The sequence below is a fragment of the Elephas maximus genome, chromosome 7, assembly GCF_024166365.1.
Source record: "Elephas maximus indicus isolate mEleMax1 chromosome 7, mEleMax1 primary haplotype, whole genome shotgun sequence".
In the NCBI taxonomy this organism is placed as follows: domain Eukaryota; kingdom Metazoa; phylum Chordata; class Mammalia; order Proboscidea; family Elephantidae; genus Elephas; species Elephas maximus.
In genome coordinates, this window is record NC_064825.1 from 19,756,740 (window position 1) to 19,769,231 (window position 12,492).

General features: G+C 37.8%; 1 protein-coding gene across 2 annotated transcripts in view; it reads right to left on the minus strand.

Annotated features, from left to right (window-relative positions):
* Positions 1–12,492, minus strand: part of ARHGAP42 (Rho GTPase activating protein 42) — a 321,223-nt gene that overhangs the window by 26,521 nt on the left and 282,210 nt on the right. For both annotated transcript variants that reach the window (XM_049889483.1, XM_049889482.1), the window contains 2 exons: positions 1,712–1,774; positions 505–579 (listed from right to left, as the gene is read on the minus strand). In XM_049889483.1, the coding sequence (XP_049745440.1) occupies positions 505–579; positions 1,712–1,774 (138 nt within the window). The remainder of the gene's footprint in view (positions 1–504; positions 580–1,711; positions 1,775–12,492) is intronic.

Consider the following 12,492-nt stretch of genomic DNA (forward strand, 5'->3'; position numbering starts at 1 on the left):
CCAGAACTCTCAATGACACAGATGCTACTGTTACCTCCATTTTATAAATGAGAGTGAGGCACAAACAGGTTGAGCAAATTACCCAAGGTCACAAAGCTTTTCAGTGGCCAAGCTGGGATTCCGAGTCATGCAATAGGGCTCCAGCATCCATGTTCTTATTATACTATACTATATTTACCTCTAGCTAATCAAAAGACACTTGAGACAAAGTCTAACATTAAAAAAAACACTCATCTCAAATTTCAATTGTTCATCTATAAAAATATTTACCTCTAGCTAATCAAAAGACACTTGAGACAAAGTCTAACATTAAAAAAACACTCATCTCAAATTTCAATTGTTCATCTATAGAAACATCAAAAATGGAATACAAATATCAAACATTAATTTTAAATATTACTTGGAAATACCCAAGGACAAAGAATAGTTCACATCTCAAAGAAACTGACAGTTTGGGTTATCTATAAAAGATTAATGAAGTAACCTGCTTCATTCAAAACTTACAAAATGTGGTGTTCATGAGTTTCTGGACTTTAGAGTTCACTCCTCCTATTCGGTAGAGGCCTAAAATGGTGATACCTAATGGGAAGGAAAAATCACAAGAAAACGGCTTGAGACACAGCTTACCAGGTACAGAATGTTAAAAATTGAGACAAATGCCAACACAGAATTTGAAAGCTACTTATTATCCTATTTTGCAGTCAAACTTTAGCAACTTACCTGGGAAATAACTATCAGAGATATATTTTTCAGATCAGACACTGAACAGTGATTTGAAAGTCTTTGAAGGTCTTCAAAGTACCAAAGTATACCTGCCTATTCTCATTTATTTGAATATAAAAAAACATCAAAGAAGAGGAATGTTCAGTTTTCTACATCTTCTAGTTCTTCAGAGTCACCGAGTCCTGGGTACTGAACTTTGCGGAGCTAAATTTCTGCCAAGGGCTTGTATAGATGGCTGGATCCCACCAGATCTCTTGGACTCCTAAGCCAGGCTCCTAACCTCAGTGAGAAATGGCTTCCTTACAAATATCACTGACTGAGTACCAAGTACTGCTGAGATACTGGGCTCTGTGCTTTAACTAAACTGTTTCATTTAATCCTTACAGAAGTCCTATAGATAGCATTTATATTTTAATTTTAAAGGTGAGGAAACATAATCAAAAAAATTAAGGAACCTGATTAACTTCTCAAAACTTCTAAATGACAGCACCAAGATTTGATTAGAACTCCAAAGCCAAATACAAGTCTTCCTCTAGACAAGTTTCCCCAGAAGTGAAAGAATCTAGGAGGCAACTGGAATGGGCTTTAGGAGAGAGGTCGTCACTAGAGAGAAGGTGCAGAAATTTTGAGAGTGGCCGAAATCACTAAGGGAAATAATATAGAGAAACAAAGGAGCAGAGGGACAAACTCCTTAGGAATCTTACTCACCTCCCTGATGCTTGAAAGAAATTAAATAATAAATAATAGACATCTATCAATAAGAGGTAAGGTGAGGCTATTTTAGGAAAAATAATGAAAAAACAATAAGGATGAATGCAGCATGAATTTTGGCCAATTGAGGTTGAAAGTACAGCTATTTACATAACTTATATAATTCTTAAAATTAATCTCTCATCTTAATGGCTAAATACATGCTCATTTTATAGATACAGAGCATAACACTGAGGCTGAAAACACAGGAATGATACACCTGTCAGACAACACTAACCTCTTGTTTCCACAGCTTGAATGCATTTTCTCACAAAGTTGAACCCTGCTTCATTTAAGTACACTGAAAATAAAAGAAAGTCACGTAAGTGTTTATGCTGATCCTACATTCCCCCTTCACTTGGCTCTGTTGTATCATCACTTAACAGAACAGTGGTTGTTCCTGAATTTATCAAATACTTTTGCTAGAGTCTGAATTTGTATTTTGGGGTGGAAGCAGGGGAGGAGGGATTACAGCCACCGAAGTTGTAACATTAATCTGCTTACTTAGAAGCACAGCTCCATCACAGAAGGTGAATGTTATACCGATCTCATCCATTTTCCCAAAATTAGTATTATCCTCCAGCTACATCTTTTTCCAGATAACAGAAGGAAATGTAGTAATACTAAACTTTGACTTTGACTGTGTGTTGAATATTACACTAGGAAGCCTTTTACATATTCTTTCCCAGGGGATTCTCAAAAGAACATCAAGAGGTGGACAGAAAACTTTGCAATCTTAAGATGATTCACTGGGTTGCTGAACACTTCACTTTGCTCTGCTCCAAGCACTAGACTCTGGATTCTAACTCAGGTGTCTTGTGTCTAAGCTCTTTCTACTGTATTTTGCAATCATATTCAAAATAATTCAAAACCATCTCAGTGAGTTCAATAAAAATCCACAAAAGATCTTAAATTATGAAACAGATTTATTTTCTTTGTGTTTTACTAGATTTTCTTTAAATCTTTTCTAATATTTTTTAAGACTCTGGGGTCAGATCAAATTAGATTACTTGTTTAAAGAGAAAGCCTTTAATTTAAAAATACCACACGATACCCAGAGGAAAAGGCTCAATTTTTTTGTACTATGATTGATGTTTTGAACATTTTAAAATTTTCATCACATGTAGCAGAGATATATTTTTAATGTTCTAAATAATAATAAAGGAACACAATCCAAACAATGAAAAAATTAAAACTGGCTTCCATTTAAAGATGGTGGTTAAACACTTTCAAGAATTCAACACAGAAGCACAGACAAAATAATATAAATAAATACATTTTGGCTGAAAAAAAATCAAGAAATGGTGCCAGCAACAGATTAAAAACTGAAGAAATACTAGACACAGAAAACCATAGAAACAATTAATTAAGAGAAAGGTCTGAGAAATCTACGGCCTGCAAAACTAGAGGTACTCACATGGAAGGGTATTTATTATGCATTTGTAGTTGGAAAAAGGAATCTGCAGGTTAACATGGCCCACTTCCTTAGAGGGTAAAAATGTAAGAGTATTCATGTTTCTACCTGCTTAGAAAAACTCTAAAAAGATCCAAGTAAACTGTTGATAAGACGGGAGAGGGCAGGAGGAAGAAACTGTCATTTTATTCACTTGACTTTGGATTGTTCACTATTTTTTTTTTAAAGAAACATTTAGTACTTTTGAAATTAAAAAAAAAAATAAATCAATAGATTTAAAAATAACAAAATGTCAAAACTAAAACAGGTATTGCCACCAACAGGAACTGGCTCGTTTACTTCTGTGCTCCTAATGCCCTAGGTCAAATAAACAAAATTCAGTGAATGTTTTAGGTGAACTCAACACACAAGAATGAAGAATTCACCCATTTTGGCTTTAGAAAATACTAACTCGTCCTGTAAGAGAATACCTCCAGTCTTATAAAAAATAAAATAGTGGTCATTGAGAATAAACTAGTCTTCCTATTGTCATTGAGTTGATTCTGACTCAAGGCGATTCCAAGGGTGTATAGTAGAACTGCTCCATAGGGTTTTCAAGGCCGTGACCTTTCGGAAGAAGATCACCAGGCCTGTATTCCAAGGCACCTCTGGGTGGGTTCGAACCACCAACTTTTTGGCTAGTAGTTGAGCACTTAACCTTTTGTGCTACCTAGGGACTTCCAAACTAGTCTTATAAGAGAATAAAATAGTGGACACCAAGAAGTGATTACCTGTTTCCAACAAGCCAAAATGCCAAGTATAAGGTTATATACTCATATACTTTAAAACATTTATTAAGTATGAGAAACGGGGGATAAAGAGGTGAGGAATTGATTCTTCATTTCCATTTTTAACAACAACAAAGCTGAGCCAGAAAATGAGACACTAGCACAGTTTTTGAATCAATTAGAACAAGTTCCTAACATTTACAATGTTTGGTTCTTGAGGTCATATTGTTCAGTTTTTCAATGAAAAAAAGATTCATTAAAAGGAGAAAACAATTTACATTTTTAAAATTTCAATACAACTTGCCTTTGGCAAAATGGATGAAGACACCAAAACCTATCCCCCTCAAGTCAGTTGACTCATAGCAACCCTATAGCAAGCTATAATACATAAAAACAGAATTTCTGTCTTAAGTATCCATTTTGAGAATAACACCAATAACCAGGCTACGTCTTGAGTAATCTTGCAGGCTTACTGGGACACTTGGCAGAGACACCCTAGTTTATTGCAATAAGCTGAAATCACTGGTTCATTGCCAAGAATAAAATCTTCAGTCAGTCAGTCTGACTGCCTGATCATTCCATGGGTGCCACTGTCTCACGTGTCCCATGGATCCTGTACTTTGCCCTCTTCACATGAGTAACTGCAACACTTTCAATGAGTTCAGAACAGGGCTTCCAGCCAGTTCATTCTGGCTTCAACCCCTGCTGAGATCTGCATTTCTAACAAGTTTCTGAGGATGCTAAGGATTCTACCCCAGGTACACTGAATCAGAATCTACACTTTAACAAATCCTGGGGATTTTGTTAAACATATATCTGGGGTGGAATCTGGCATTACCTGAATTTGTTTGTTAGGAATATGCAAACTTCTCAGCAGAGGTTCGAATTGGAATGAACTGGTTGGAAGCCCTGGCTCAGAATATATTGTGTTGGCAAAAGTTACCATGCATTTTTGTTTTGTTTCCTTTGAAAATCCTTTGCTATTGCCTAAAAGAGTGTAGGAAGATTCCATGGTGCAGAACTAGTGTCTACTTTGTTTAGAGCCAGGCAGATCCGGGGTTCAGTCCCAGCTCTAGTACTTACTGCTAGAACTTCTAGTATGAACGGGAGTACACTTCCTAACTTTTATGATCTCTAGTTGCTTCATTTATAAAATAAGGGAAATAATACAACACATGAAGTGCTGAGAAGCACCTACCAATGGAAGAAGCTTAAGTAAGTGCTGGTTTCCTTCCCCCATGCTCCTGTCCACTGTTACATGAAGGAAAACAGAAGAAAGGATAAAAGAAGCCAGTCATTAGTTCTAGCCAGATAAAAGACACAGTAGTTATTCTCCCACTTACTAGCTATGTTACTGTGTTAATCTCCCTGTGCCTCAGATCCCTCTTCTATAAAATAAAGATAATAGTACCTTCTTTATGAGATTGTTTAAAGACAAAATGAGTTAATATCTGTAAACCTCCTAGAATACTACTTGGTACATAGTAAAACCCCTGTGGCCGTTGAGTCGATTCTGACTCATAGTGACCCTATAGGACAGATTAGAACTGCCTCACAGGGTTTCCAAAGAGTGCCTGGTGGATTCGAACTGCTGACCTTTTTGTTAGCAGTCACAGCTCTTAACCACTACACCACCAGGATTTCCAGGTACATAGTAAGTGGTACAGAAGTTTTGGCTATAATTATCATTATCACCAACATCATCACTATTGGTTAGTGGAGACTTTATCTGCATATGTAAATTTCGTAAGTGAGATATTCTTTGGGCACAGTTGATATCACTGAGGCTTGGATTGTTGGTCAGAAGCACTGTCTTTAAAGGAGGCCTATTACATTACTTATTTAAAAAATATTTTGGGTTAGAATTTTCATCTGTTTCTTTAAGTGGAGATCAGGCATAAATTAAGCGGGCCCTGTGAATCTAGCTAGCCAGTGAAAAGTCGGCAATAAGTTGGATATTAAAAAATGCTCCCTCATTATACTTCAATAAATCACAATGAATAAACGTGTTCTCTCACTGCAATGGAACAGATTGGTGTGAATAACACTGTGGAAGACTGGGATTACTGTTCACTCATAGTTGTTGCCCCTTCCTGCAGGAAGATTATATTTTTCAGCACCCTTGAAGACAGGCTGGATCCTGTGATATGCTCTAACCAATGAAAGGTGAATGCAAGTGGCCTGTGTCATTACCCAACAGATACTAAGAGCCAGTGTGTAGCCTGCCGTACTCTGTGAGAGAATAAATTTCTCTTTGTTAAAGCCATTCACTTGTGGTATTTCTGTTATGGCAGCCCTAGATAACTAAGACATGCACCCAGCAGTCTCTGCTGAGGTCTGAGCAGAAGGGGACAACGCTGCTTACGAAAGCTGTATACAACACTCTTTGTCTCCCAGCAATTTTATGTAAGATGCAGTTATGAGGCATAGTGTTCCCGAAACCTGCAGAGACAAATCAGGGACTAACTACTTTTGCAAAGAAAATGAGCAATCTGACTTCATCAAAAGAGTAACAAGACAACCTACAGACTGGGAAAAAAAATTTGGCTACAAAAACCCCCTAACGGTATAATCTTTAAAATCTACAAGATACTACTATACCACAACAACAAAAAGACAAATAAAAAATGGGCAAAGGATATGAACAGACACTTCACCAAAGAAGACATTCAAGTGGAACACAACAGAGAGTCCCTGACAGAGTGGGAGAAAAGTATGGAACAGAACTCAAACACACATAAAAAGATCAGACTTAATGGTCTGAGACTGGAGGAACCCCCGAAGCCATGGCTGCCGGATGCTATGTTTACCCAGAACTAAAACCACTCCCAAAGCCCACTCTTCAGACAAACATTAGAAACTGGACTATAAAACATAAAATAATACTTACGAAGAGTATGTTTCCTAGTTCAAGCAGATACATGAGACCAAATAGGCAGCTCCTCTCTGGAGGCAGGATAAGAAGGCAGGAGAGGACAAGAGCTGATTGGATGAACATGGGAAACCCGTGGTGGAAAGGGGGAGTGTGCTGTCACATTGTAGGCATTGTAACTAGTGTCACATGACAATATGTGTATAAAATTTTATATGAGAGATTAACTTGAGCTGTAAACTTTCACCTAAAGTACAATAAAAATAGATAAATAAACAAAAGAAAAACGAGCAATCTTCCAAAGCCATGAAGGGGTTACTATACTGAATATGTCAGTGCTAATGAGAGTTCAACTAAAATAGGTTCTCTATCGAGGGCACTGGGCTGGGTATAGCTTCAAAGGAGCCCTGGTGGTGCAAAAGTGAATCACTCAGCTGCTACCCAAAAAGTCAGCGGTTTGAACCCACTCAGCAGCTCCAACCCACTCAGCAGCTCCATGAAAGAAAAATCTGGCTATCTGCTTCTGCAAAGATCGTTATTGTGTGCCGTCAAGTCAATTCTGACTCATAGCCACCCTACAGGACAGAGAACTGTTCCACACGGTTTCCAAGACTGTATACAGAGTTGCTATGAGCCAGAATCGACTCGATGGCAATTTTTTTTTTTTTTTTAAATAATATTACAGAAACAGATTGCCACATCTTTCTCCCAAGCAGAGACTGACGGGTTTGAACTACCAATCTTTTGGCTAGCAGCCAAATGCTTAACCAATGCTCCACCAGGACTCCTTCCGTAAAGATTACAGCCAAGAAAATCCTATAGGGCAGTTCTACTCTGTCACATGGGGTTGCTGTGAATTGACGTGGACTCTAGGGCACTTAACAACAACAACACAGCTTGAAAAAAGAAAAACTGGGAACTCCTCATGTTGAAATGAAATGTCAATAGAAAGGGTTATTACTAAATCAAATTACATCTATACAAAGGCTGACAGTGTATTATAATTCTCCTTTAATAGAGGTCAAGGTACTCCTGCTGCAAGAGTAGAAAGTGGAGCTCTCCATCTCACACAGGAGAAATCTGCATTGCAGAATCAGGGCTCAAGGACTGGCTCAGAATAGGCAGCCAATAAAACGCTTATTGATCCATGCCTTTCTAGTTTAGTTACAGGTTTGCACCAGGCTTGCTCAAGTACTTTCTCTGACTGCTTCTGCTGGGTTAGTGCTCACGGTCTACTTGTGAACTTCTCCCCAGTCCATGCCCCTGCCCTGGATCCCCCAAATTTAGGGAGGATCACAGGGATACCAAGAAGACAGATACTACCAAATTTCCAGGAATTGAAACCCTATAATATTAATGATGCTTGGCCTTCAGGGGTAGAGCGGAAGCCAGATTAACCTAAAGAACTTAATTTATTCAGTCAAAGGTATATCTAAACATTATTTTTCCCCCCTCAGGAAACTCTTCAGGGCTAAAGCTTTCACTGAGATCCAAATAATGTTTCCATAATGCAGCTTAGCAGCACAAAAGCTATTAATCTCAACGGAACTCAAACAACCACGAGGAAAAGAAAAAGAATAGTCTTACATACAGGTAACAAAGCAAAAGTCCTTGTACCTTCAACTTCCTAGTAATTAAAAAACTCAGCATGTCCTTACAGATGTAATTTACTTGGCCTTACAGTACATTCTCAGGCTTGACAAAACAAAGCAATAATTCACTTTTCTAATCTGCCATTTCAGATTAAAAGGTCCCCTATCACAGACAAAAAAACTAATCCCTAACTATATATAGCTTGAAAGAAATAGAAAAACCAATGAGTATTTAGATGGAGTCCCTGGTTGGTGCAACCAAAGTTTGGAGGTTCAAGTCCACCTAGAGAGGCCTAGGAAGAAATGCTTGGCAATCTATTTCCATAAAATCAGCCACTGAAAACCCTATGGAACACACGTATGGGTTCTCCATGAGTCAGAACTGACTAATGGCAACTGGAATTTTTTTTAAACATTGACCAGTGTTCATGATACCCACTGGACCTTTTCCCATGTCCCCGAAGGAAGAGCAGTTAGTTACATTTCTACAGTCCTGGCCCATATTATTCTTTCTCTAGCGCTACCCTTGAAGAGCACTTGACCTATGACCCTCTTCCTGTCTCTCTATGATGGAAACAAAACTGTATTTGATCAAAGGCCTGGGGGAGGACAGGGTGAATAAGGAGGATATAATCTAGAGATGTCTGAGAACTTCCAGAACTAAACTATCTAAACAACAGTATAAAGCTCAAAAACATTCATGACAGATGGCCATTGCTTGTGACAAGAGGAATGACCTTATTTTATTTTATTGGTTTATTGCTGGGGAAAATACATTCCCTAGGCATACATGAGGGAAAAGTCACTGAAACATTGCGGCAGAAATTTAGAGTGCTGGAAAACTTAGAAATTTTCTTCTGCTCCAAACCCATTTAATTCACAGTACCTGGAATAAAGTAGGTGCACAACAGAATACTTGTTGAGCTGAACTGCGTGGCAGAGCCAGAGCTAAGCACCAGGCTGTACCTTAAAGGTTTGCTGGGATGTTTGGCAGAGATACTCCAGTTCATCCTAATCAAGTGATATCACAACTCTTACTTGGTCCAGATCGCCCGTAAAGGGAACAACTGAAGGGTCATCAGGGAAAGTTAATGCTTGAATGAGGATAAGGCCCAGGGTACCAAGAGAGAACATCTAGAGAAAGAAAGCTTAGGGGAAACATTAGCTGCCTTTGCGCCCGTTAATGACTAGTCACAAGGTGGAGGTCTTGGCATGAGAAAGTTGGGCCAAGAAAGATAATTTGTATCTTTGAAAAACCAGTTCAAATGGCAGAATGATGAAGAACTATTAGTGAGCTATTCTTTAACAAAATATCCCCATTGGTATAGCCTGAGAAAAAGTTTAGTTTTGATTTTAACTAAATGTCGTCTGTTTAATACTGATGATAATCATTACTATCCTAAAAATAAATTAATTCTCAAAGTCTTCCAACTTCAAGAAAAGAACCACTGGTGGCACAGTGGTTAAGAGCTCCGTTGCTTCAAATAAGCACTTCGAATCTTCCAGCTGCTCCTTGGAAACCATACGGGGCAGTTCTACCCTGTCTTATAGGGTCGCTGTGAGTTGGAGTCCACTCGACAGCAATGGGTTTAGAGGGCCCTTAAGGGGCCCTGGTGGCACAATGGTGAAGTACTCAACTGCTAAGCAAATGGTTGCCGGTTCAAACCCACCCAGAAGCTCTGGCTGCATGGGAGAAAGACCTCGCAATCTGCTCCCATAAAGATTAAAAAAAAACATCCTAGAAAATCCTTTGGGGCAGTTTTACTCTGTCACATGGGGTTGCTATGAGCAGAAATCGGCTTGACAGCACCTAAGAACAGATAGTTTGTACTCTGTCCATAGCTTTCAAGGTTCTCAGTGAAAGCACAGACATTATGACTCCTTCTAATGGATGGCATTCAAAGAATTTTCTACCTGAATTTTATATTTCATCATCCTAAACTGTATCATCTTTAGCTGTTCAAACAGACACACACACACACATACTTCAAGCGAAATTGAGTATCCGAAGGACAGCAAGAACATTTTAGGATTGGCAAAATTCATCTGAATTATAGAGGATATAAAGAAACATTTATCAAGATGATAAAAGAATCAAGGTCAGCACTAGTTTCAAATAGCAATTGTGAAAGAATTGGGGGGAGTCTAATGTCAAATAAAAAGAGTCACAAGATACCAAAAACAGGATGAGATACAGAAAAGCAGCAGACAGGCTGAACATAAAGAAAGATATGACCTGCTCCAAACTCAACATGATGAGCTTGCTTGACTTATCTAAGACTCAAGAAAGAGGCCTGATCACTTCGGCACCATTGAAATATACTTTTGAACTGTAACAACAACAAACAAAATTCTGGACGCATCACTAGGGAGAAAACACGCCCTGTTTCTGCTCTTAAGTTAACAGTATCTGGAATACTGTGGGCCTTCCTGATATGTCCTATGAGACAATTAAATCACTAGAAAAATGGTGGCTGGTAAGTCACATGGCAAAGAAAAAGGCGTGAAGTAACAGCCTGAGTAAGAGATGCAAAGTTCCATTTAAGAAAATTTAGGTCTTAATGTAGTAGGACATTCAAAACTAAGACACAGACACAAAACTAAAATGTGAGGATGTGGCAAGCCCTCTAGGCAGTGTGAAAGGCAGGTCATTTCAGGGAAAGGCACTCCACTGTATGTTGGTTGGGTTGAGGAATGTTTAGAAGGTCTCGCTCATGAGAGCTGGCAGTACCAAGAAACCCATCCCACAGTCACTGGCAGCTTAGTTCTGAAAGTTGCATTCAGGCCTATGCCTATGTTTCTTTTATTGGTAGCACATGCTGCAGTCCTGAAAATTTTTTTTTTTTTTTTAACAGAGCAATGACTATTTGACTGAACAAAGTTGAATCCCCAGGAAAGCACAAAAACAACCAAAAAGAAGTACAATTTTGGCTAAGTTGGGTTTCTACCTTGTAGTAAGACCTTCTGAATTTACTATGCAATTTTGTGTAATTTGTTGTTATGTTTAGAATCCTTAAGGGCTGTTGATCTTTGCGTTTATATGCCGATTTACTAGATCACAAAAGTTGTTAGGTGCTTAGGAAGATTTCAGCTGTCAGAAATGCAAATCTGTCTGATAAGATGTTGAAAGAGTCTTAATCACTTTCCCTGATCACCAGTAAAGAGAGAAATACCAGTCCATCAATGGAAGAACAGATAAACAAATTGTCCTATATGCATACAGTAGAATATTATGTGGCCAGATAAAGGTATGAAGTACTGATACATGCTACAACTTGGATGAGCCTTGAAAACATTATGCTCAATGAAAGAAGCCAGACATAAAAGGCCACATGTTGTAGGATTCTTTCTATATGAGATATCCAGAGTAGGCAAATTCATAGAGAAAGAAAGCAGATTAGTGGGGATGGGAGGAGGAGAGAAAGGAAAATGATTACTTAATGGGTGCGAGGGTGTTTTTCTGGGGTGATAAAATAAGTTTTAAAACTAGAGAGAGGTGATGGTTATACAGCATTGTGAATACACTAAATACAACTGAATTGTACACTTTAAAATGGTAAATTGTATGTTATGTGAATTTTACTACCATTAAAAAATAAAGAAATGCAGCAATAAAACTGAAAATTAAAAAAAAAAATCTAACATTGAAAGATATTTTAAATCACATTATTTTCTTTTCATTAATTTCTGAAATCAGTTAAGATGGTAAGCCTTTTCATATACTCGATATGACTTTCAAATGAGTGCTGTCCCCAGTTTTTCTTTTTACTTCATTCTAACTTGTATTTTAACAGCAATGTAAAAGTCAGGGCTATTAAGTCTGTTTCAAAAATAAATTTAGGAGTCATGAGAGAAAGTCAATCGAGTTCGAAAAAACTCAAAATTGCCTTAAAAATACACACATAATCCTAGAAAGATACAAACCAATTTTAAGTGTGGAATGAGCTATGTGAATCAAGTGCGATGAAAATACCTTAAATGAACTAAGGATGAAAGGTAGCAAGAAGGTGGCAGGTGATTAGATTCTGGACATAATGGAACACACAAAAAAAACATTTATAAAGAATGGTTTTATTCCAAGGATTCAATAATAATTCAGTGAAAACATGTTTTCCTACATATAGTAACATGTGTCACTGATTTTATGTTCCTGCACATTCGTGTTTTCAATCTTGCACTTCCGAGAAAATTAGAGCAGAGAAAATAAGATAAAGAAGCCACAAAAATCAAACTAAATATCAACTGCCTCAAGTCCATTTCTGGTATAACACAAGTACCTGTAAGTAAATAAACGCCAAAGAAATAAAAATTAATTTTGGCTACCGTAACACCTGTTCTGGTTCTAGCATGAGAATAATCTTTGCCTGAAGATTT